The 27,137-nt window shown below is 45.4% G+C and overlaps 1 protein-coding gene across 4 annotated transcripts in view; it reads right to left on the reverse strand.

Moving 5' to 3' along the window:
• The window catches only part of RPS6KA3 (ribosomal protein S6 kinase A3), a 796,620-nt gene that overhangs the window by 287,901 nt on the left and 481,582 nt on the right, over positions 1-27,137 (reverse strand). For 3 of the 4 annotated variants that reach the window (XM_086934351.1, XM_086934353.1, XM_086934354.1), the window contains one exon: positions 7,844-7,969. In XM_086934351.1, the coding sequence (XP_086790477.1) occupies positions 7,844-7,969 (126 nt within the window). The remainder of the gene's footprint in view (positions 1-7,843; positions 7,970-27,137) is intronic. The other variant, XM_086934352.1, reaches the window with a different exon arrangement.

The raw sequence follows: 27,137 nt of genomic DNA on the forward strand, positions 1-27,137 counted from the left end.
GTTGGAGTTTTGTCTGTAGTTTGGCTGTGGTTCCGGCGTAAAGGGTGTTTCCATAATCTAGTCGGCTAGTGACTAGTGCGTGGGTGACTGTTTTTCTTGTTTCTGTGGGGATCCAGCGGAAGATTTTTTGAGCATGCGTAGGATGTTGAAGCATGATGAGACGGCGTTGACTTGTCTGGTCTTTGAGATGGAGGAGTCTAGGATGAAGCCCAGGTTACGTGCGTGGTCCGTTGGTATGGGTGCTGTGCCCAGGGCTGGTGGCCACCATGAGTCGTCCCATGTAGAGGGGGACGGTCCTAAGATGAGGACTTCCTTTTTGTCAGAATTTAGTCTTAAACGGCTGTTCTTCATCCATTCGGCTACTTCTTTCATTCCCTCGTGTAGATTGGTTTTGGCGGTGTTGGGGTCTTTGGTGAGGGAGAGGATTAGTTGGGTGTTGTCTGCGTAGGAGATGATGTTGAGGTCGTGTTGTCGCGCGATGGTTGTGAGGGGACTCATGTATACGTTGAAGAGGGTGGGACTGAGTGACGATCCTTGTGGTACGCCGCAGAGGACTTCGGTGGCCTCTAATTTGAATGGGGGGAGGCGGACTGAGTTCTTCCGGCGAGGAACAAGATGATCCAGTCCAATGCTTTTCCTTGTAGTCCGACGTTGCTGAGGCGTTCTATGAGGGTGTTATGACAGACTGTGTCGAAGGCGGCGGAGAGGTCAAATAGGATGAGGGCAACTGATTCTCCGCAGTCTAGTAGCGTTCGGATGTCATCCGTGGCAGCGATGAGTGCGGTCACGGTGCTGTGTTTGGCTCGGAAGCCGGACTGTGAGGGGTCGAGTGAGTTGTTGGATTCAAGAAAGGCGGCGAGCTGGCTATTGACGGCTTTCTCGATGACTTTGGCCGGGAAGGGGAGGAGAGAGATGGGGCGGTAGTTCTTAAGCTCAGAGGGGTCCGCTGTGGGTTTCTTCAGAAGGGCGCTGAGTTCGGCATGTTTCCAGCTGTCTGGGAAGGTAGCGGAATTGAGGGAACAGTTGATGACATCGCGGAGATGGGGTGCGATGATGGAGTTTGCTTTGTTGAAGATGTGGTGGGGGCATGGGTCAGTTGGTGATCCTGAGTGAATGGAGTTCATCAGTCGGATGGTGTCTTCAGTGGTGATTGGGTTCCAGGCGTAAAGGTTGTGAGGGTGCTGTTTTAGTTCTAAGGAGGGTGGAGTGGGTTGTTCTTCGGACAGGTTTTTAAAGTTGTTATGGATGTCAGCGATTTTGTTGCGGAAGAAAGAGGATAGAGAGTCGCAGAGGTCATGGGAGGGAATGATGTTGTTGGTGCCGGCGGTGGGGTGGGTGAATTCTTTGACGATGTTGAATAGTTCCTTGCTGTTTTGGGCGTTGTTGTCGAGACGATCTTCGAATGCTGATTTCTTGGTGGATCGGATCACTTGGTGGCGTTTGCAGGTTGCTTCTTTGAAGGTGGTCAGGTTGTCAGTGGTTGGGTTTTTTCTCCAGGTTTTCTCGAGGGTGCAACATAACTTCTTGGATTTTTTTAAGGTCATCGTTGAACCAGGGGGCCTTTTTGTTACCTTGTTTGATCAGGTGGTTTTTCAAGGGTGATCCATTGTGTGATTTTGGTGGCAGCTTGATTTGGGTCCGATGATGAGGTGGGGGTGTTTTGGTTAAGCGATGTGAGGAGCTGGTCGGTGGTGATTTTGTTCCAGTTTCTACGAGGAATAGGTTGTGGTGGGATGTGGGTCGTGGTCTTTTTGTAGCTGAAGTGAATGCAGCTGTGGTCAGTCCAATGGAGAGCTGTGGTGTGATCAAAGGAGATTAATTTGCTGGATGTGAAGATAGGGTCGAGCGTGTGTCCGGCTAAGTGGGTGGGGGTGTCGACAAGTTGTTTGAGTCCGAGATTGACCATGTTGTCCAGAAGGGTTGTGGTGTTGCTGTCGTTATTCTTTTCCAGGTGGAAGTTGAGGTCTCCCAGTAAAATGTAGTTCTCGGAGGTGAGGGCATGTGGGCTGATGAAGTCAGTGATGTCTTCGTTGAATTGTGTGCGGGTACCTGGTGGTCTGTAGATGAGGGTGCCTTTAAGTGTGGTCCTGGGGTCGGTGTGGATCTGGAAGTGAAGGTGTTCGGCGGTCGCGAGGTTATCGTCGGAGATGGTCGAGATTCGGATGGTGTTCTTGTGAACGATGGCGATGCCTCCTCCAGTTTTGTTGATGCGGTCTTTTCGGATGATCTTGTAGGAGTCCGGGATGGCTATGGCGATGACCGGCGCTGATGAGGTGTTCATCCAGGTTTCTGTAAGGAAGGCGACGTCCGGTGATGTAGTGTCGAGTAGGTCCCAGAGTTCAGTGGCATGTTTGTGGATCGATCGGGTGTTCAGCAGGATACACTTCAGGTGGTTGGAGTCGGAGTTGTGTTTGGAGGGGGAGGATTTGGCATGGGTCCTGATGCAGGCGAACTTGCAGGAGTGGCAGGTGAATGGTCCGTGGGTGTGTCCTGGGGTAGCTACGCAGCATTGTGAGGTGCGTCCGGGGTTAAGGGCAAGGAGAGTAGCGGCATCATATGTTATGCAGGGGGGGGGGTATGCGAGGACCAGGGGGTCTGGCGCTGGGCGCGGTCCAGGCGCGGACGGGCGTAGACGGGCTTACCTTTGGCGCACCTGCGGCGCGCATGGGGCGCGACCGCTGCTCGTGAACGCTGCACGCTGATGCATCATTCATGAGGATAGTGGAGGGGGAGGGGCGAGGGAGGATCAGCTGGGAGGCGGGATCGTGGTGGAGGGGACGGGCTCCTATGCACAACAACAAAAATGGCTGGCAAATCGAAACCGGGACAGGCTGTACACGTTAGTAATAAATGCGGAGGCAATGCGAGTAAATGAGGGCAGACAAAGCGAGCACCACACGACAACAGCTGAAAATCTAGCAAATTACTTATCCTCTAAACATCTGTTTAGAATGTATAGCTCTGTAGACTCACTTGTTTAGCTTCGTTCTGCAATCTAATGTTGGGCTTTGCAGGTTTACACGCTTTATTTGAAGTCTCTTAAGTCACACAATTTAGTGTAATTTCTTCTCTTGGTGTACATTGCTCATTGCCACAGACTCCATGATATATTGTTTTTGCATTGTGGGTGAGAGTATGTATGGAAAGTGACCATAGGTAAAATGTATGAATCATTAAGTGCAGAGAGCATGACAATTTCTCTAAACAGACTTATTTTAGTTCCAATAGTGATGTTTCAAATCCAACAGTCAAAAAATTAAACATTCAACAAATCACCTTTACTGACCATATGGAGGAAGTTCCTCAGGTCATCGCACATGTGAATCTATAGCACCACATGCTATGTGCAGCTGCTTATAGGGCAACGTTTGCCGCTCTTATCACGTGTGGCTGTAGATCGACATGCTTAGCATAAATGTAAAGCATTGACGTCCAGAAGTGATTGTTTCAGACTTCTGCATCATGCACACGGAAGCCAAGTCCGTAACAAAGTTTGCTCTAACAGATTGTTGACTGGCTAAGATGATCATAGAGTAGTGCTTGTAAGAAAAGATGTGTGGCGTTCATCAAATATATACCTTATTAGATTCCACTTGTGGTGGACTTTGCGGCAGAGGGAGAAGACTGTGGTTCTGTTCTTCAGCTATTTTGGTGCTGGCTCCAAAGACAGGCAAGCTTGGAAGACGGCTCCCTCTCCATGGCCAATCTTCTCTTTCGAAAAGATGTTCCTGAGTTACTGGTGGAGGCATTTGTCAAGATCTTGCATGTAACAGAGTGGCTGAACAGGGTCTTCTGCCTGGCATTAAGTTCTTTCTGTCGTTTTTATGAAAGTTTGGAGCTGTGATGTCCTGAGAGCGTTGATGGAGACCTTAAGGTCAGTTTTAATTTTGGCTTTGAGGAGGCATTTGGCATGGAAACAGGTTTTAACGTGACAGTCTTGTACACAGGCACAGATGGTGCTTTTGGTGCTTGCTTATGGCGGGACTAAAGTTGCCTGGTGTCCCTGAAGGTGCTCAGACTTGATTAAGGCCAATGCCCTTTGGTGGAGACTTGTTTGAATCTGAACCTTTTTGCCTGTGCTGCTAGGAGTCCGAAGGCACCCTCTGGCTTGGCTTTCCTTAGTGTTAATGCTCCGAGCACAATGTCCGACTCCCACAGAAGTGGTGCTCTACCTCTGCATGGTACTTCTTTTGGTGCTCTGATGGGATGGACATTGGAAGGTCAATGGCAGTCTCGTCCACTGGCATGGTCTAGATGTAAAGGCTGCTAGTCTTTTGGCATCGGTTCAACAGCCTCCATTTCTTCTTGGTCCAACTCGGTCTCTTGTCTGCATGTTTGTTGCACAGCCAGGAGGACCAATGGAACAGTGTCCGCCTGTTCTATGACATCACAAGGGGCATCAAAAGGATCTTCTTCCCTGAAAATGTCTGAGGTCTCAAAGGTGCTCTGTTAGTACAATCTCAAGTGTGCCCCACAACATTCTCTCCTAAACCAGTCTCTTTGGATCTGAAGGCGAGTCATCATACACAGGAGTCGTCGTGGTTGAAGGACAGGCACAATTTGCACACTTCTTGGTGGTCTGCCCATGTGCATTTTCAATTCAAGTGAGTGTCCATTCTATCACCAAGTGCTTTAGAGCAGGAGGACTAGAGACGACAATCAGTAATCAAGGGGAACAAGGCCCGTGATGATAGAGTTGTCGATGGCGGTCTCCGATGCTGATAAGGGGTTCTCATGTAATTGGGAAGATTATGTGACCAGCGCTTTGTTGAATCAGATGCGACCAGATCGAAAAGGAACCAAAGAGGACTGAAGAAAATAAGTTCAAAATATGATTTACTCAGAGGACGCTTGGTATGCATCCGAACCGGAGGACGAAGGAAACTATTTAACATTGAGTCCTTGCACATGCACAATGTAATCCAAGAGGAGGAGTCATTCCACTGCATCTGATGACATGGAAGACATTTTTGAAGAAAAACAACTTGCAAACATCCCTGCTCAACGCTACATAACAGGAGTATGCAAAGCATGTGTATCTACAGCCACACATGCTGCAGGAAACATGCTTTCTAGCTATTTGCCTTTGTGATTAGCACCTGTAAAACAGTTTTTTCTAGCACAGGAATATTCTTCGAAAAAGCAGAAACAAACCTAGCATAGGAGCTTGCTAAGATGATGGCTGGGAGGAGATTTTTTTTTTGGGGGGGGGGGGGGATCCTTGGCTGGAGCAATTCGAATAGCTGAGAGGAAGTTTGCAGATGGGACCCTGTTGGCTACTATCTTTTTATTAGTAATTGAAAACGAAATCAGTTCAAAGGAGTCAGCTTAGACATAGGTTTCTCATGCCCATGTACACTTTGGGCTACATAGACAAGTTTGTGACAAATGGCAAGTAAAGTGGATTGTCATCCTGTAAGAGGCTGCAGACATGGCACTTCTACCTCATCCAATAAAGAGCAAAAAGAGGTTTCAAAGCTGGAGGCACAGAAGCAGTATTTGAACTCAATTTCAGGGAGCCATCATTTCTTACCCATTAGTAGGGGAAGGAAATATTTGCCTCAGACATTCCTCTAGGAGTTTACAAATATTTCTATTCAGTGTTTGTCCCAGTTTTTAAAGCAATGATCAACGTAGATTCTTTGTAAAATATAAACACCCCTTATTACAATCCGAATATTTCAAATGCACCAGTGCACTACATTTTTTGTTGGGATGGAAAAGTCCTACACAGTGACGGGCAGGCACCCTTGGGGAAACATCCTTTACAACGCAACTTTTACCACGCAGTACCTTTACAACGCAGGTTTTTCAACACAAGTCATTACAACGACTTGCGCTGGGGGGCGCTCTAGGATAGGTAATAGTTTAATTTAGTATCCAACACCTTCCCTACTATCCACGGGGACTGGAGTTGGAATAGTAAATTAAACTATTCACTATCCAGCACCCCCCAACGCAAGTCATAACGACTTGCGTTGAAAAACATGCGTCGTAAAGGCATACGTGGTAAAAGCATGCGTTGTAACAACGTACATCCCCACCCTTGCCCTGAGTGCCCAGGCTGCATGGATATCTTGATTCCTGGTACAGATTTTTGGTCATGAGCGAACATAGATCATGGATGCACACTATAACCTAGATCTGTTTCATGGTAATGAGGTTTTGTTCGACTGTGAGGGGCACACCCTAGTTTTCGTGGTTTTCTGACCTTACTTATGACTCAGCTTTGGGTGTCAGACAAATGGTTTTGTACACCGTGCACCGAATGGTGTTTCTGCAGTAAAGGAATCTTTACAGCTGAGGTAGGGTTCGATGTGAGCTTTGAAGGTGTTTCAGACGCCATTGGCTGGGTCTGAAGCTGCTTCTTTGTGGCTGATGGTTGGCTCACACTCCGTTCAGAGGTCTTTGTTTAGTGCAAACCATGCCTACAGGCAGTGGCAAATGGAAACCAGAGTCTGGGCATTGGAGCTCGAAGTCTGAGCCGGTCGATGCCAAGGTGGTGGTGGAGGGGGTGGTGGTGTACTCACGCTCAATGTCTTCTGCTGGATGAGTTTGCGGTCCTCTTGAGTGAGAGGCTGGTTCAAGCTGAAGTAAAAGCCTAGTGGCCAAAGGTCACTAGCTGCAACTCCTCTTCGACATCTTGTCTTCAAAGTGGTTTGCGGTATCTTATTCCTGGGATGGAGGCTGGGGGGAGGGGGGGAGACGGGGGCTGAACTTGCTCTGGCGAAAGAACACCGTTACAGTCCTGTCCAGGGGTATTTTGAATGGTACTGTGGACAGTACTGGAAAGGGGTTCCAAACCTTCAGAGTCTGCATTGTTAATGAAAGATTAGGAAGAGAAATCTCCACAAGAGGGCAACTGCCCTAAAGGGGGGTAATGGAAGAAACTGTTGTTGAGGCTGATGGAGGTTACTGAGGTTGAAAAAAGGAAGTAGAAGGATGACTGTTCACGCGAACCAGGGTGGAAGAACCAAGAGGTACCGGTGACAAACAGTACAAGGTGCAGCACCGGAGCTCGCAAGACGGATGTCCAAACCAGACGGCAAAAATAAACAATCTAACAATGGACCATATACTCATGTGAATTACCAGTAGTAGGTGGCGTCACTATACCTAATGACTTGATGAAGATTTCTTTGAAGAAAAACAAGTTGCATACGTCTGTGCCCAACTTTAGCGTCCTGCACTACATGGCGGGAGCATGTGTACCTACAGCTGCAAGTGCCACAAACAAAACTTTTTCCACACTGAATACAATTTTAGATCTTTCATATATCCATAAAAACAGCTCAAAAGAAGTTGCTTGCAAAGGCTAACCCCAAGATGAAGAATGCCACCATGTGTATGTGAGGGGGTTGCATTATGTAGCAAAACGTGAGAGAGAACGTGCCCATTGTAGTAGTGTCCAAATATCACCCTACCTCTATTTAGCCTTTGACCGTAGTAGAACTTCAGGTAAGTAAAGAGGCTCTGGGATCCTTCCTCCCCCTCCCCCACTTCCTGGTTACGGATTACAGAAACACCGGGTTGAAACAGACCTTTTTTTATAAATATACAATCATATCACTATGATTCTGGGCAGTACTTTTACACAGGATAAAAAAGCAAAGAATAAAAGTGTATAACATTCTTGCAGCAAGATATTTGGAATAAGACTGCATGAGGGTTAAGGTAATCCAAAACCAGGTTTATGTGGAAAGCTAGTCAAAATGTATGAATCCTTTAAACTGAATTACATTACTAACTTGAGGTTCAACATCTATTGCAATTAAGTCAAATTATGCAGACACCAGTTAGGCGCTTATGTTCAAAAGCATTAAGATAGGAATAGAAATCATACCTTAACTGCATATTCCATATTTGAAGCCTTGTGGATACACCTTTTGCAAATGGAGTAAGAGCCAACACCAATGTCTTCCTTTACATCATATCCATCAGCGAACTGGATGCTGTTTCTATGTAACTGCTATCAGTCAAGTTCAATTGATGAATAAAATTAAGCATAAAATGAGTGAAATAAATGTGAAAACAACCAATTGAAAATTCAAAACATTTACAAATAATCACTATTCAATGAACAAAACAAGAACAAACTTAACTTGATAGGTGGACACACTCCTCAACTGTTTTGCTGGAAGACTACCAAACAATCTTACCCATCAAAATAATTTAGCAATTACATTTAAAAAAACGTACATTTTAAAAATTGCATTCAACCACAGACTACGGAAGTCTGAACACTATGCAGTCTTTGATATTTAGCAGGCATCAGAAAAACAAGCGCTTCAGTTATACAAAGTTAGAGTTGAGAAAGGAATGTTTTCATTGCAGATAATGCTCAAAGTAATATCCAGCCCTGCCTTAATTGAAAGGGACGCTATCATCTCAGACATAGGTCCTCTTCCATTCCAATTATTTACACAAAGTTCCTTGGAACTGCTGGTTCTTGATCATACCAAGTCCCCAGGTTACCAGCCTAACCATCCTAATTGTATCTGCAGAACCGTTGCATTAATTCATGGTTCCTTTTATGAGTAACACCAATTCAGAGCATTTTATCCCACATACAACAAAGATATTTCGGCTACAAAGTCTCTAATGTCAATCTAATGATAAAGTAATAGCATTCCTATCAAAACAACATCCAAAATTAAAGTTGGGAAAATAAATCCTCTCACAATTTGATTTTCTCGCTGTTAAAATAAATGTCTAGTGTTCTTCCAATTCTTTAACCAATTCTTCAATCTACAGAAAACAAAGCCACATGGCTATGGCGAGGGTGGAAAAGGAAAATGTTACTTACCCAGCAAGCATCTGCTCTTGTCATGTAGAGCTGTAGAGTCACATGCTTTGCATACTCCTGCCATCTAGTGTTTGGTCCGGATGTTTGAAAGTTGCGTTTCTTCCAAGAAGTCTTTCCAGTCACAAGGTAAGGAGACTCCTCCTTTCGGTGATAGGGCGCATGGGCATCGCCTCCATTGTTAGACTGTTTTCCCGCAGAGAGTGAGAATGGAGTTAGTAAGTGTAGAATAAAGATGTCCATACATATGTATACGAGTAAGAAACCAACAGATTTAGGAACCCGGGGAGGCGGAGGGGCGCATGTGAATCTACAGCTCTTCATGCCAAGAACTTCTGTTTATTGGGAAAGTAACATTTTCTGTTTGAGGCATGTGAGCTGTAGATCACATGCTGTGCATAGACTATACAGTTGTCTGAAAGAGTGTTCTAAGTACTGCATGGTCTACATTAGCTTGCTGCCTCGCTAACACATCTACACAATAGTGGTTGGTGAATGTGTGAGTTGTAGACCATGTTGCAGCTTTACAGATGTCAGCTATGGAAATGTTTCCTAAGAAAGCCATAGTAGCCCTTATTTTGAGAGTTAAATGCGCTCTAGGGGGTATTGGTAAAGTTCTTTTTGCTTTAGCATAAGGTGTCGGAATACATTTGACAATCCATCTAGCATTACCGGATTTAGATATCGGATTGCCTTTGAGTGGTGGAGAAAAAGCAACAAAGTTGTTTTGTTTTGCGAAACTGTTTTGTTCTGTTGTGTAGCATTTTAGAATCCAAGGGTAAGTTACCGATTCATGCTCTTATATAGGTATAATTCACATTGCCCTTATATAGGCATAGAAATCATAACCATATTTAGACCTAACCCATGCGGTCCAAATACAGGCATGGCTACTTCCACTCGTGCCAAAAAGCCACAACTATTTCTTGGAAAACTCTGCTTCAGCAGTCAGGTACATCCCCTTGCTTGAATATTGATTTGTCCTACAAATCATGGAGTTTTCAAAGAACTACCATTCCCTTGGGGTTCTTTGATGACGTTATGTCAGACTTTCCGTCAAACTAGACACCTTCAAGGAATAAATAGGCCTACACTTGCCCTAGCAACCACACGGTGGTTCGGAGCAGCTCTACTATCTACTTGCCCGACGCAGCTCGCTACAGCAAGTGCGAAGTAAGCCGACCTCCCAGCTGACGCACTGATCAAGAGACTGCCTTTCTCTCGCTGAGAATCCAGCTCCAGTGTTTCCAAGCTCCCCTCGCGGGGTGTTATGAAATAGAGTCCGAGACAGAGATACCAGACCTCCTTCATTCTAAACTAAGGTATGGAGCGGATTAGACCCTAAGAAAAATCTTGGCTAGATTCTTGGCAAAGAAACTAAATCTATGCTACACCACACTTACTTCTTCCCTCGTACTAGACTTAGGTTAGGTACATTGGGGTAGGCGCATTTTAGAAGCACCAGTTGAGTACTTTTAGCCTTTGTTATTTATGTATGTATTTTATGGCTTAGAAACCATACCATGCTTTTACAGTATTATTTTATAATACTCTTTTTGCTGTACGCATTATACTTTACAGCCAGTATTACGATTGTAGCAGTTCATTTCTTTTGCATGAGAAAAAAGACTGTTCAATAAATTATTTTATTGAAAACGCCTGTCTCTCTATTTCTCTGCAGCTCTGATGAAACAAAGCATGCACGATTGAGTAAAATATCTATTGTTTCCACGACTCTGAAGATCCATTTATTCTTGGGGAAATAAAGTTGTCATGTTTATGCGGTTGTCAGAAACTAATCCCTTCTTGTGAATTCGAGAAAGCTTCTTGTGACCTCTGAGCTAGCTGGCCCTCACAATTAAAGTCTAATATATTCGATAGAGACCTAGCCGACCTCAGTCCTACATCAAATCTATAGGATATATTATTCCAATGTGCAGAGCCTATTGGGAATATGTGAACTACACTACATGGCACCCAACGTTTGGTAAGGTACTAATTTAACGCTAGATACTAGAGTAACTCAGTAGTGCTTTTCTCAGAGACCCCTTTTTTCCTGTAAAAAACTCCAATAGACGTCTGGAGTGGGTAAAATAATAAAATATCCGCCATAACTGAGTAGGACGAAAAACCTATGTATTAGTTTTTGGTTTGTTCAACATTGAAGGATACAGTGTTCCAAAATATTGTGCACCTTATCTTGTTTCCTTGAAACTTGCTCAGCAAACTTTCATTAAACAATGTCGAATAACGGCGGCAACAACACTTCCGGTGGAGCTGCTGCAGCCCAACCGGGCTTAGACGTTACAGGTTTCCAACAAAACGACTCGGACGCTATAGTTATCCCGGAAAACTTAAGGGAAACCATCACTATAAAGCTTATAACAAATGGCCTATCACCAAGCGGTGGTAGGGTAATTTTTGTCAGAGACACATGAATATCGGCAGACAGAGGTATTTTATTTATGGATTTTCTTTCCTGAAGCAAAACCGGTAACACATGTGTTCCACTTCAACAAAGAAGAGGAAACTCCAGTGGAATACACTCCTTTCGAGGATATCGAAATTCCACTAACTTACCAAGAGCATGCGCTCTGGTTTAAAGGCACCCTACAACATCAAAATTACAATACCAGGCTCGGTTCACCAGGTAGACCAGGAGCAGCATGGCCGGTACTAGCCAGCTATACACCACATCCTGCCATTGAAGAAATGACAGGTGAGGAGTTATTAGTTCAATTAAAACAACTAATTAAAATATAGACAATTGGTTCAATATGTCATGCGGATTCTAACAGTCCAACCTCTTATAAGGATTCCACAGCAAACCCCTCACCAGGGGAACACAAATAAAATCACACCACAGACTATACCATCAGTCATTGGTAAATTACCCACAAAAAGGGAACAAATTCCATTCTGGATAGCTCAAAAAATTACTCAAATCGAGGCAGTATTTCCCAATATTACCCCTAATAAGAAACACAGGATTTTAACAAACTGTTTACCAATGGGGATCGCACCACACCTGGAGGACTGTGACACTTGGGGTACAGTCTTTGCTGCAATCTACACAAAAACACATGGTGTTCCGTCTATGGCGGTGATACCAGACGTCCTGAAACAGATTCAAAATGAATGCTGGGCAGAGCCTGCTTTAAATCTGGGTATGAAACTACTGAAAGATTTCAAACAGGTCTCAGCTATAATATTAGCTAATATTAAAGGTGAAGCAGCATCCGTGGCGATCTGCCAAAAAATAAGAGAAATTGATTCAACTCAACAACAGTATGAACTGGCCAGAATAATTGAAAAATCCTATGAAGAACTAGGTAGAGATAGTTTGGGTAGGAAACCAGTTAAGACCCAACCGAAAATCTGGAAAAGGTATTTATTAAAAACACTCACCACTACTAAAAGGAAGTGGGAAAACACTAAACAAACTTCTAAAGAGAAGGGTTCTCAGTCCAGCGGAAGGTCTCCTCAAAAGTATAACCTCAGGAACAGGGATAATTCGAGAAAACCTGATAGATATCAAGATACTGATGCACATTCCTCTCGTACCTTTCAGACTTCCTCACAGAAATCGGAAAGAAGAGGTCGGTCAGAACACAAGGAAGAACGCGTGAAGTTCAAAGACTATCAACATGTTCCAAAAAATAAGAAAACTCAATTCACCAAAAAGAAGGTAGCAGGTCTAAAAATAAGACAGGGAAGTGGGCCCAGACAATGCTGGACAGCGCAGCATAAGTCACCATAGCTCGCAAGATCTTGAATGATCATGGAGACAGTGGACTTGAATGAGTACATTCAAGTTGAAACAGCCGATACCAGGGTTAGTGCCCCCCATAAGTTATATGAATTAACACTCCGGATAAAGGGGGGACATAACTAGGAAAATAAGAGCACTCTTTTGGGAGAAGCTCTCTAAGGGTTATGACATTTTTCTAGCTGAATAAGACTGGCCACCAAAATTTGTCAGGGAGGGCCCACATGGCGAAGACATCATTATGCCAGCCTTCTCAAATCCTATTCCAATTCACTAAAAATACACCTATGCCAGAAAATGGGCTGCAGCCCAGGCTCCAGCATTATATAAAAATCATATGGGATGGGATGATGATTCTCCTTACCATAAAATCCAGTTAAAAACACAACCAACTGCACAGAGGCAGTATCCAGTTAAGCAAGAAGCTAAAAAACAGGTCAGGGAGATATTAGATCACCTTGAATACCAAGGGGTGATTGAAACATGCACCTCATCAATGAACACTCCTTTGATTCCTGTCTCCTAACCAAACAATACATATCATCTAGTTTTGGACTACAGACATTTAAATTCTTGTTGCAAAACATTTGCAGTACAAAATGCACAGTGCAACACTAATGAACAACATTGTGCGTAAAAAATATAAAACCACATTAGATATTTCCAACGGTTTCTTCTGTCAAAACATTGCACCTGAAAGCAAGTATTTGACCGCTTTCTCAATTATGGGGACACAGCATCACTTTTGTCATCTCCCCCAGGGATTCAGGAATAGTCTGGGGTTATTTTCAGCTAGACTAAAAGTTACTACAAACGTATGATGATGAGGCATTATCCTATGCCAATGACATCTATCTAACAGACTATGACTTGGATAGGCACTTGAACAAAGTGAATACCATAATTTGATTATCTCCAAGACACCTAGTGGCCTGCAATAAGCCCTAGGTAGGTTTGAGGACTCCTGCTCTATTCCCGGCTTAGTAATTAATACGGCAAAGACAAAGTTTATGTCTTTTAATGAACATAGATCATTCTGGGGTAAGGTATACATGAACAATGCTCCCCTTGAAAAAGTCAACGCCTTTACTTATTTATCTGTGAGTTACCCTACAGGCAGATATGAGATGGTCAAACCACATTGATGTGGCCACATTAAAGCATAAACAAAAGTCAGGGATCCTTGCAGCTAAATTCAAATCTTCCCTCTCTAAACCTATTAGCCCAGTGCTGGAGATTTATGGTATGAAGGTCTTAAGCTCCGCTTTGTACAGAGCCGAGCTATGGGGGTTTATGAATTTAAACCCTCTTAACTGTAGCAGAAAATTCGTTCTTGCGTAAGGTTACCAGTGCCCCACAAAGTACACCCATGCGACCACTATTGCTAGATCTGGGTAGAAAAGCAGTAATGGACTTGGCGGAACTTCGCCCCCTTCTACACTGGCGAAGATTGTGGTGAACGGTTGAATTATCGCATTATGCCAAAGGTCAAAGATGTAATGGACGCAGATCGGTTCCATAAGGTAAATTGGTTGAAGGAGATTAGGTCGCTATTGGTGAACTTGGGCCTGCGCGAACTGTGGGACGACCCTTCTAACGCTGCCTTCCCCTCAAAGAAGATCCTGAAGGAAAGGTACTGGGAAATGATCACGGTCACAGTATGCCTTAGTGGATCAACAAAGCACCTAACAGGCCGGTTCCTAGAATTTAAGCAAAGGCCCGCTTTAGAAAAATATTTGGATGCCATTGAGAAACCCTTTGACTGGAAACTGGAAACTGTATTTTCAGCTGAGGGTCGGAACCCTACCTGTTCGGTCATTCTCTAGTAAATGGGCAGGGGTCATTAAGGATGTATGCCCAAGGTATGCCAAGGTGTTCAGATAGACAGGAAACAATTAGTCATCTGTTTTTTCTTTTGCCCATTATATAATAAACCCCGCACTATGTGGGTTATACCCATCTGCAAGCTATTAGGCTTTAGAAGGCATTAAGAGGCGTTGAGAATCCTTACTACGGACCCAACCCTACCAATAGCAATTGCAATGGCCAAGTTTTTGGGATGGTCCTGGTCTATTCGATCTAGGGTACTTCCCTAGGCATACATCAAATGATAACTTTTAAAAGGAATGTATTGGAGTTATGAAATGCTACTGGTGGCTTAATGATGATGATTTTTATGGTACTGTAGTTTTTAAATTCGTTTAGATACCACTTATTCGTCAGTTGTAAATGATTTAATAACTTATTAATATGTTTTTAGGTCTGGATTATTTATGTAATTTAAAATGTGTATGTTGTAATGTTTATGTAGTGCTTTTATGATACATCTGTCGAATAAAGCTATTTTGAAGTGAAGTCAATACCATAATTGTTGGCTTTGCCTCTGAAGGGTATAAATTCAACTTTAAAAAAATCAAGAATTGCTCACCTCAACGTCCTATCTCTGGAATAAAAGTTATCAAGTGAAAGCAAAAGCCTGGCAGCCAACTTTTTAAAAAAAGTGTGCGCTGCTCCAACCTCCAAAAATGCTAAAAAACTGAGGAGCTACGAGGGCGACCAAAATGGCCGCCTGAATCCCGGGCTCCCGAGACCCCCGACGCCCCGGGACATATCCTGTCCATAATCCTGCCTAAAGAACGGCAAAATTAACATCGGAAATCAAGCGACGCAGGATGCTGCAAACCGCGTCTGTTTCCGCCGGCCAGAAGTGGAGAATCAGGGACTTCAAAAATTGCAGCCGGTAGGCCTAAAAGCCGGGGCCTCTGGTAGTAACCATATCCAGGCCTCAGTGCATCAACAGCGGGGTCTACGCCGAGGATCCCCGGTCGGGCCCCGTGGAAGCCACAATCGCGCTACCATCGCTTGTCCCCCTGGCCCGCCCCCCCGTCCCCCTCACTGGCCCCGTAGGGCTGCAGAGCGCAACAGACGGAGGTAGGAGAGCGCCCACCTGGGGTGTTTTGGGGTCGGTGGAGCGGCGGGGCCTGTACTGAGGCTCTAAAGGCAGCTGCCATCTGATAGTGGGTTCAATTGACCTGCTCTGATTGAGCATCGCAGCAGAATAGAAGGTTATTGCCCAGGACCTCCGGTGGCAGAACTACTTTACAACTAAGAGGGCCCGATGCGAATGGAGCGGACTGACAGCCTAACCTGAGACGCTGCCGGCTGTGACCAGGCCTAGGACAGTGTTAAATACCCTGCGTTGAAGTCCTCATTTACCCAATGTGATTTCTCCAAGAAGAGAGTGTGCCCCGTGAAGTGATTCTTGTTCTGTGCCCTACAAACCACGGCGGTGTATTTCAGTTAAATGGATAATGAGATTGATATGGTTACCAACCATCTCTCCCCCGGAAGCTGGGTTTGAGCTGCGTTAGAGACATTGTTCGCAACAAATAAGATAAGGTGGTTGGTGTGGCTTCAAGCAGTGATTGGTGCGTTGTCGTGAGACTGCTGTCACAACTGTTTCCCTCCTCCTCCTTGGTCCGCATAATGGCGACTAAACCCGAAGCTGAAAAGACGCAGCCCACGGAGCCCAGGGGAGCTAGGTACACCCAAATTAACAAATTGGATCGCTACACGCAACCCAGAGGATCGCCACCAGGGCCTGGGAAGCCGCAGGACGGACATGTTGGGGACTCGGCGACTGTGGCGGAGCCCACGCTGCTAGATGTGATGGCAGCAATAAACAGGGTGCAAACCTCCCTCGGTAGTAAGATGGAATCCCTAGATCATAAACTTGATACGGTATCTATAGAAGTTAATTTGCTTCGAGCGGACCTCACAAAGACTAGCGAAAAAGTTCAATCGTTCGACATCAAGACCACTAGTCTTACAGATGATGTGACTCTTTTACAACAGGAACTTTGTGAGCTTAAAACGTCCAGTGAGGTTGCCAATCATAAGTTGGATGAATATGATGGGAGGGCCCGTAGAAACAACGTGCATATTATTGGAGTGCCTGAAAAGGCGGAGGAACAGGCGGCAGACCTTTTTGTTGAAAACATCATTCTCAACCACTTAAAACCCAAGGGCCTGGGACGCTTCTTTACGATTGAAAGAGCACATAGGATACCAGGGGGAAGACCGCGACCTGGTGCGCCTTCCCGGCCGATTATCGCAAGGGTGCTGAATTTTAGGGACAGACGCTATCCTGCAAGCCTCCAGGACCAGACGCCCTCTCCAATATGAAAACTCAACCCTAAATTTTTATCCGGACTTTACGCAGGCGGTGCAGAGACAGAGGCAGACCTTCATGGGCGTCAAGCAGAAACTTTGTGATAAAGGACTCAAATATGCCATGCTGTATCCCGCCAAGTTGAGTCGAGCATGCTGGCAAGGCAATGTTCTTTGACAATCCCAAAATTGCCTCAGACTGGCTGGAGACCATTTCCTCTCAGAATGATCAGCGGCGAATGAGTGGAGACGAAGAGGATGACGCACAAGAGCAAGGACAATATGAACAGTATACGCAGATAAGTCAGTCACACACAATTTGTCTCACGGTCTGACAAAAATATGGGGACAGGTGAGGAAATCGGGGGTCGTACTCCTCCTCAGGGTTACTTTTCGGTAGTTTAGTAGTTTGAGTATGGGGCGACAGGCACACTGCGAGGTGGACACCGTAAGCAGGGGTGCAGAGGGGGGAGGCGCACGGGTTTGTTGTGGGGGGGGGGGGGGGGGGGGGGGGTAATGTATTGTATTTGCTTGTATTGTTGCTTGTACACTACGTATTTCAAGGCTTTTTCCAGAATTGTGATGTACCTATGATGCAGGAACTGGGGGGGTAGACTGACTCACTACATGTTTCATGATGGGGTAGGGGGCTAACGGTTTTAAGTTGGAATGTAAATGGGTTGGGGAACAAAATCAAGCGCAGTGTGGTTCTTCAGTTCCTTAGACGTCTGGCCCCGGATGTTGTATTACTGCAAGAAACTCACTTAGTGGGAAACTCCTGTAAAGCAATGCACAGACTGGGTTATCGTTTGGTGGTGCACGCGGGGTTCACATCAGGATCCAGGAGGTGGGGATTCTGTATAGGAAGACGCTCCCCATGGTGATTGACTTATCGAAGATGATCGGGGCAGATATGTTGGTGTCCGGTCGCTGGGAGGGGCATACCGTCTCCGTAGTGTCAGTTTACGTCCCCCCGGGTATGCAAGCAACCACGTTGGTGGATTTGGGGAAACTCCTGCTGGACCTCCCGAGAGGTCTTCTGATTTTGGGAGGTGACTTTAATGCTGTGGTCTCTGGTGCTATAGCTATAGCTAGGCATCGCCCTAGAGATATGGGGAGAGCGCCGAGATGGCTTCCTGAGTTCATGGATGCTGTGGGCTTGATTGATTGTTGGAGGTTGCTTCATCCGGATCAACAGCAGTTCACTTCTCACTCTGGTGCGCATGGTAGTCTATTGCCCATTGATTACGGTTTAGTGCCCCAGGCATATCACATCACAGAAGCAACGCACCTAGCGAGAGGTATTTCGGATCATTCGCCGCTTTTGGTTAGGCTGGGTGTGTCCTTGGAGTCCAGCGGTAGAATAGCCCCCATTAATCTTTGGTATATACGCAGTCCTAAAATCCGTAAAGAGTTGCTGAAGGCGTTGGACCACTATTTTCGTGAGAATGAGGGATCGGTGACATCCTCAATTTCACTATGGGAGGCTTTTAAGGTGTTTATAAGAGGCCAGGCCTTGTCATTGATTGCAGGAGCGAAGAGGGATCGGAATGCAGAAATTGTGACAGTAGAATCTGAAATAGCCAGTATTGAGGCGGACTTGGAGCAAGAGTCCTCGTGGCAAGCTGCATGCCCTGAATCTCAAGCAACTTGAATATAGAGCTCTAGTTACTGAAAGTGCCAGGGCGCTGAGTAGAGAGCAGCAAGGTCGCTTATATGATGTCTGTGATAAGGCTGGGAAACTCATTGCATGGTTAGATAAGAAAGACAGGGCCGATCGGATCGTCCCAGAATTGGAGGCGGCTGATGGAATGCGTATAACGGATCCACAAGGCATGGTTGATAGTTTTGCGGAATATTTTTGTTTAGTATATACCTCAGTCACAGGACGGCCGGAAGAGGACTCTCGCTTATTGTTGCGGGATATCGGCCTTCCAAGCCTAGATAAGGAGGATCATGACTTCATGGACAGTGCGCTAACCGTTGACGAGGTGGCCCTTGCAGTGCGCTCCTTGAATTCTGGTAAAGCGCTGGGTCCTAATGGGCTCCCGATTGAGCTGTATAAACTTAAACCCGATAGGATTGCCCCTTATCTTCGGGGTATGTTTCTGGAGGCCCGGGAGAGGGGAGTGCTGCCATATGATCAAAGAGTGGCACCTATTGTGACTATTCCTAAGGAGGGAAAGTCTAAAACCAATTGTGCCTCTTATAGGCCTATTTCTTTACTGAATGCGGAGCCTAAGATCCTTGCTAAACTCTTAGCTAATAGGCTGATCAAAGTTATTAGCGGGCTGGTACACCCTGATCAATCGGGCTTCATTCCCCAAAGAAATACTGCCTTAAATCTTCGCAGACTGCATGGGGCGTTGGCCAGAGCTCACAGGGAACAGGCTGTAATCGCATCACTCGATGGCCTTTGACACGTGGGAATGGTCATATTTGTGGGCAGTTCTGACAAAATTTGGATCTGAGTTTATTGGATGGGTGCGTCTGTTATATACTGACCCTCTTGCGCAGGTGGTAGCGAATAACAGGTTTTCGGCGGTGTTTAATCTGGGGCGAGGCACCCGACAAGGCTGTCCGCTCTCCCCCCTTTTGTTTTCATTGGTGCTGTAACCATTGGCAGCGTGGATCCGCTGGGAGCGTCCATCCGAGGTATTAGGTGGTCCCCTCAGGTAGAGGACAGGATCTCTTTATATGCGGATGACATTCTGCTCTATTTGACTTCACCTAGAAAATCTCTGAATGTTGTCTATGATGTCCTGGCCTCCTACAGTAAAAATTCAGGGCTCTCTATAAACTGGGATAAATCCCATTTGTTTGTGCTGAGTGGCGATGCCCCGATCCCTCCACGAAACTGCCCGATTCAGATCGCCGCGGATGGGTTTACATATCAGGGAATCTTGATTTCATTAGATCCTGCAGTCAGATACGAGAGAAACCTCCTCCCCCCTTTGGTTAGGTTGAGAAGTGATGCGAATAGTTGGAGGAAGCTTCCTCTCTCCCTATTAGGAAGGGCGGCCCTTTTCAAAATGATGTCCCTAACCCGCTTCCCCTACGCCCTTCAGAACACCTTAGACCTGGTCCAAGCCAGTTATTTCCGAGAGGTGGAGGGGATACAACGTAATTTATTGTGGGACGGTAGGCCTCGTATTGCCTTAGCCAAATTGACGTTGCCGTGATATGACAGTGGTATTGCCCTCCCCAACATCAGACGGTATTACTGGGCTTTTCAGCTGGCAGCTATAAACCGCGGTACTTATGGGCCGGCCTTAAACCCTGGTTACGCCATGGACAGATGGCTACTCCCGGGTGGAAATTATAGTAGAGCTTTATATGCCAAATCGGCATGGAAAAGTTTGACGGGTCCTACCAAGGTGGCAGTGCAGATATGGCATGACGCCACTGGTTCCTTGGGGTGGAGAGACCGCTTAACGCCTGCTACTCCACTATTTGACTCTGACAAACTAGGGAAGCTTTGGAACACAAAAGGCTTTGCCAGATGGGACCTGATTGGAATCACTTCAATTGGAGATGTTTGGGTTAAGGGCAGGATTAAGACGTTCACCGAATTACAAACTGAGTTCGAGTTGAATGGAGCGGAGTGTTTCCGCTATGCGCAAGTCCGGCATGAGCTGCAGGCGGTGGTATTGACAGGAGAGGAACTGCCCGAGTCCTCGCCATTAGAAGATAGGATATTGGATGGGCATTTGCCCGATAGAACTATCTCCCTTAACTATAAAAAATTGATCAATCACAGAGCAGATTTCCTTGTAGAGTGAGGAACAAATGGATGGGGGATGGTATTGAACTGGACGATTAAGACAGGCAAACAGCCATGTCATCCCCGAAAGAGGTAGTAATTCCGGCGCGTTTACGGCTTGTCCAATTGAAGATATTACATAGAGTATATGTCACAGGTCCGCGTTTGGTCCGGATGAGGCTTTCAGATGACGATTTGTGCAGGTGAGGATGTGGGCAGGTGGGGCACGTTTTTTCATATCATCTGGGAATGTCGCTATATGGTGGATTACTGGAGTGCAATACATGATGTTATGCGAGAGGTGCTGGGGGTGCCATTGTTGCCAGAGGCGAGGAGATGTATCCTTAATATTTGGGAACCCACAGACCTAAATACAGCACAGACCAAGTGGGCCACTCTCCAGGTAATGATCGCGAAAAGGAATATAGCACAGAAATGGGGTTCCGGGAGACCACCTATGCTTGAGGAATGGAAAGAAAGCATGGATTGGTGTATGTTCCGTGAAAAGACCGTATTCCTGGCCAGAGGCCGACCCCGTAAGTGGGTGACTGTTTGGGGGCAGTGGAATCAATACAGGGGTGAGATTTGTGTGCCACCAATTGACCCTCCTTTGGATAAGCCCGCATCCCCGTGAACCCTGTTTGTAACGATATATCGCCCCCCCAACCTCCTTCCCTTTTATGTCCCCACAAGTATATATGATTTGTTGTAATGATATGTGGAAAAGTCCTGCCTATGTTCTATGCACTTTTTTTGGATGCCTTGTATTAATAAAAAGAAAAAAATGCTGAAAAACGTAGTCCATTCTAGGTTTCCTGAATTTCGGAAGAACTTACATTCTAATGTACGCAGAAAGGGTTAAACCTCTCTACGGAGTATTCAAACCTGATTTTAAAGCAACTAATTGGACTCAAACACACAGATATTTTGCGTTCAGTGCAAACAGACATGTCAGCAACAACACTTACAGACACGCGTAAATGTACGAAACCTTGTAATCCGAATCATCCCAGGAAGATGAGGATTCAAGTACTCTACCTTTAATGAAGGGAAAAAAGGACCAACTGCTTATAAATCACACATACACACAGGCTGAAATGAAAATTACTTCTACAGAAAAAATATTGACAGCGGTTCAAACTGCAGTAGCAAAAGTGAGAGCCTGCACAGGGAAAACTTATAATGGTCGCTACTCCTGTACCTGCTTTAGAAGCAGTAACAAAAGCGAGCATTCCGAATGCAAAGGCTTTACATCCAAGATGGATACAATGGTTTAACTCACTTGCTGCAACAGACATTGAATACGTTTTTGACCCTTACTTGAAAACTCAAGAATTTCTACAATACGAACAAGAATGTCCTCTGCCCACTGAGATTCTGCCTCTAGAACAATACAAATGTATAATTTATACAGATGGATCAGCAGAGCCCGCAATTGGGGGTAAACAAGCTGATAGTGTTGCGTGCGAGATTGTTAAAGGTCGCTGGCGCAATGGCAAATTCCGATCTATGGTCACAAAAACACAATCTCGGAGATTGTACAGCTCAGCAAGCTGAAATACAGGCTTTCAAGTTGGCGCTTGAAAATAACAATCGCGAATTCCCCACACTCAGTGTGAGATTTGTATTACTGAGTTCAATCTTACAATGAATACTTGCAGAATTGGATTCAAAACGGATTCAAAGATGCAAAAGGTGGCACAATCAAGCATAAGTTGCTTTGGGAACAAGTAGTTCAATTACAGAAAGAACTACAAAACACTCACGTGATCCATACACTGAGCCATCATCGTGATGGCGTTCACGTTGCAGGGAATTCATTGGCTGATGAAGCCGCGAAGGCAGCTGTGCAAATGGCTTCCGTAGCTGCAATCACTCGTTCTTAAACAAATATAGACAGCGAAATAATGCTAGCTGTCAATGCTACAAGCAAAGGCAGCGGTGCAGCGGTACCTCTAAAATATCCACTCAAACATTCATACATAATTGATGCAAACTCTGTTCCTTTCGCTCAAATCCCTGGAGTGGGGGATAGAGTAATTCCAAATAGGAGACAGAGAGGTGCTTTGATACAAAAAGCACATATGGGAGAGGGTCTGATACATCAAGGGATCTCTAAATCTATACTAAAATTAAAAGTTATATACTGATGGCCAGGGATGAATGCCCACATTAACGAATTTGCAATTAATTGCCCTGACTGCAACAGAGATCGCAGCAGAGAATGCTGCCAGATACCTGACTACAGTGTAGCCAGCCCAGTACAGACACCATTGTTAGATCGCATTAGACTGTCTACTCGCAGATGTCCCTGAATGAATGAATGAAGACGTTTTTGTAACGCGCAAACTTAGCCCCGAAGGGCGTCAAGGCGCGGAGACAAACAAACAGAATGTCCAGGCTACCAACTGCATAACCATGGAGTACTGGGAACGTAATCACTAATATGCCTGAGAGAAAAGCCAAGTCTTCAGGTGTTTTCTAAAAACCGCCAAAGAAGATGGACTTGAGAGCTCCAAAGGGAGGGAATTCCAAAGTTTTGGAGCTAGGGTGGAAAAAGCTCTACCTCCCCATCTTGCCTTCGCAAATCTGGGGACTGAAAGCATGTTCCTGGATGCTGAACGGAGAGTTCTTTTTGGAGTGTAGACACATAGAAGGGACCTTATACCCTCTGAGCCTGAGCCATGTATAGCGCTGTGGGCCAGACAGAGAAGTGTAAAAGAGATCCTAGAGGAAATCGGAAGCCAGTGAAGATCCCTTCTGGCCATCGTTACAGAAGCTAGTCTAGGAAGATGCAAAACCATCCTTGCTGCGGCGTTCTGTACCATTTGAAGACGGTGGATGGAACACTTGTTTATGCCACTGTAGAGGGCATAACAGTAATCTAGCCTAGATGACACTAAGGCAACCGTTGCTTGTTTCCGAGCTGCCTGGGATAGATATGGGGCGATCTTCCTCAGTGTTCTAATAGTGGCACAGCAAGTGGACACCGTTCGGCTCACCTGTGTGTCGAATGAGAGAGCCGGATCAATTAGGACACCAAGGTTTCCAGCCAAAAGGGTGGGGAGGGGGCAGTCCCCCAGGGAGGGTGGCCACCAATCCAAGTCTTGGCTGCCTCCAAAGACCATAATTTCGGTTTTATCCCCGTTCAATTTCAAATAGTTGCGCACCATCCACTGGGAGACTGCCTCCATACAAGCTCTAAATTTGGGAGCCGAGTCACTTACCGACTGAGTGATAGATACCAAGATCTGGGTATCGTCGGCATACGATAACACCTCCAGACCGAAGGATCTCACCACTTTGGCAAGTGGGGTGATATATATGTTAAAAAGTAAGGGGCTCAACGAAGAGCCCTGTGGTACCCCACATTGCACTTCTTGAGGGGCAGAGAGAAAATTGCCCATTTTGACTCTCTGCTCTCTATGATATAGAAAGGAGGAGAGTAAGCTAAGGGCAATGCCCTCTACTCCAATATCCAAAAGCCTGGAGATCAGAATTGACGGGGACAGGGTATCAAATGCTGCTGTGAGATCTAATAACACTAGCAGCGTAGGATGTCCCTTATCCACCTCCGTACGGATATTGTTGATCACCACCGTAAGGGCAGATTCGGTGCTATGAGCTGCCCGAAACCCATGTTGGGAGGTGTCTAACAGGTTAGTACTCTAAATAAAAGCAGAGAGGTTCTGATTGATGTGAGACTCCAATATCTTGGCTGGGGCAGGGAGAAGGGAGATTGGACAGTAATTTTAAAGTACTCCCGGGTCCAGAGAGGGCTTTTTAAGCAAAGGTCTGACAACAGCCGTCTTCCAAGATAAAGGGAAGATACCCTCCCTGATAGCCAAGTTTATAACCTGCAGTAGGGGAGGGATAACAGACACTCTACAGGTCTTCAAAGTTCTTAAGGGGCAAGGGTCATGGGGCGAGCAAGACTTAGTGGAGTCAAGAAGAAGGTCAAGATCATCCAGGGTCAAAAGGGGGAAGCAGGAAAGCTGCGGTTTAGAAGAAGCAAGGACGTTCCCGGGATGGGGAAAGGCACCCTGCATTGGCATGATGGGGCATGCTCCATTGGCATCCAACTCATGGTTGCAAATTTCGAGGGAGGCATAAATATCCGCAATCTTAGAGTGGAAGAAACTCGCAATATTATTGCATAGTTCCTGTGTTTCGGTGGTAGGGTCAGCTATTTTAGGTGCCGATAAGGAGTCAATTATATTAAAGAGGTCTCTGGACGATTTAAGGGAGGCCGTCAGATTAGTAAAATGGCTCCTTTTTTCCTCAATAATGGCTTTCTTGTAGTCTCTAAGTAGAGATTTGTGAAGAGCTTTTCCCGATGGGTCAGGATAGGCGTGCCAAGACCTCTCCTGTTGTCTACACTTCTGACGAAGCAATCTTAAACGGTCAGAGAACCAGGGTTGAGAGGGGCTCTTGCGGGCTGAGTAGCGCCGTTTAGCCGGGGCAAGAGTCTCTATAGCATTGGCTAGAGCATTAGAGAGACCGGAGGCAGCCTCATTGGGATCAGATAGAGAGAGACGACTAAGAGCATCCAAAAAAGGTGCCAGAGTGTCATTATTAATCTCTTTATAATTTCTTCTGGTTTCCCACACGTTGCACTTGGATTTATTGGTGGGAATAGGATTAACTTTACAGTGAAAGGGGACTGCCCAATGATCGGACCAGGAGAGAGGGATTTGAGTACCAGTCAAAATTCTGCATCGTTTGTGAAGATGCCATCCAACGTGTGGCCAGCAGAGTGTGTAGGGTCCTTGACCAATTGGCCCAGACCACAAGCAGCTAGACTATCTGTTAGTGCCACCGTATCCTTGTTATCTATGGCCTCCAGATGGAAATTGAAATCACCCAGAATGCTAAAATGGGGCTTATCAACAAAGGGCTCTATTAGTTTAAGTATATCCTGGGGAAAGGTAGTTCTGGGACCAGGAGGTCTATAGCAGAGGATGCCAGCGAAGGCAGCTGAGGGAAGAAAATGTAAAGAGAAATACAGTGCCTCAAAGCTATCAGAAGGCGAGGAAAGAGGCTCAATACGACATGTGAAAGTGTCTCTGAAAAGAATTCATAGCCCACCACCCCTACGCCTGGTCCTGTCCATTCTGGACAGAGTGTAGCCTTCGGGAACTGCCTCCACCAGATCCGGGCCTGAAGAATCACAGCCCCACGTTTCAGTGATAAATACCCAGGGGGGCTTTTTTGGGAAACAAAATCGCTAAATGCTACGTTGTTTCGAACTTAGGACCTGGCATTAATAAGCAGACCAGCCTCATTTAAAAAGTTAAAAACAGGCGATGTGCTCCTATGTTTAGCCTGATTTTTAAGGTAGTAACGAGAGCGTATTGATCTAGCAGCCCCTTTACAACATTTAAACTCAGCCAAGTTATCAGGAGATAGAGTAGAATGACAAGGCCTAAACGAAGGTTTGAGTGCATAAAGCATTGCATAGGAATACAACTCACAATTTGCTTGGAGTGTGAAGTCAAATGCGGTCCTACAACTATTAAGACAAATTCATTTGGATGTTTTCTGTATTTAACCTTACAGATAAACAAATCACTTTGGCACAAAGAGGAGCAGACTATATGGTGCTGAGCATTGAAAAGCTGGAAATATTAACATTAACTGTTTCGGAAAAACCTGCAACAGAATGGCTCATGCATGGGACAATCACTCTGCCTGTCACAATTTTCCACTATCAATATTGTCTGAAACATATACCAGTTGCCGTGTATAAAAGGTTGGGTAAAGAATACATAAAGTCAACATGGGAATTACCATATACACACAGATGTTGGAGTGGGGGAAAAGAAGTATTTCATAGTGGTACAAACTGCAAAAGGGCACTAAGCGGTATACTTTTATGTCAGGTTATTAATTTACATGGAGCCTGTGATGGTTCTTTGACCAACTTATCTGCCACCTGCAAGGTTCTCCAGCTGCAGTAAGATCCAATTTTTAAGCAGCTTTCTAACGGGAGCTATATTATGTTGAATAATCGCAGCTGCTGTGGCATGTTGCCAGGAATAGCCATCTCTCCACTCGTTCCAAAAAGCAACAACAATTTCTTGGAAAACTGGTCTTCAGCAGTCAGGGACATCCCCTTGCTCGAATAATGATTTGTCCTAGAAATCATGGAGTTTTCAAAGAACTACCATTCCTTTGGGGTTCTTGGATGACGTTATTATGTCAGACTTTACATCAAACTAGACACCTTCAATGTATAAATATGCCTACACTTGCCCTAGCAAACGCACAGTGGTTCGGAGCAGCTCGATTACCTATTTGCCCTACGCAGTTCGCTACAGGAAGTGCCGAAGAAGCCGACCCTCCAGCTGAAGCACTGATCAAGAGACTGTTTTTCTCTCGCTGAGAATTCATCTCCAGTGTTTCCAAGCTCCCCTTGCAGGGTGTTGGGAAATTGAGCCCGAGACAGAGATAACAGACCTCCTTCATTTTAAACTAAGGTATGGAGCGGATTAGACCAGAAGAAAAATCTTGGACAGATTCTTGGCAAAGAAACTAAACCTATGTCACACCACACTTACTTCTTCCCTCGTACTAGACCTAGGTGAGGTACATTGGGGTAGGAATATTTTAGAAGCACCAGTTGAGTACTT

The sequence above is a fragment of the Lissotriton vulgaris genome, chromosome 8, assembly GCF_964263255.1.
Source record: "Lissotriton vulgaris chromosome 8, aLisVul1.2, whole genome shotgun sequence".
In the NCBI taxonomy this organism is placed as follows: Eukaryota; Metazoa; Chordata; class Amphibia; order Caudata; family Salamandridae; genus Lissotriton; species Lissotriton vulgaris.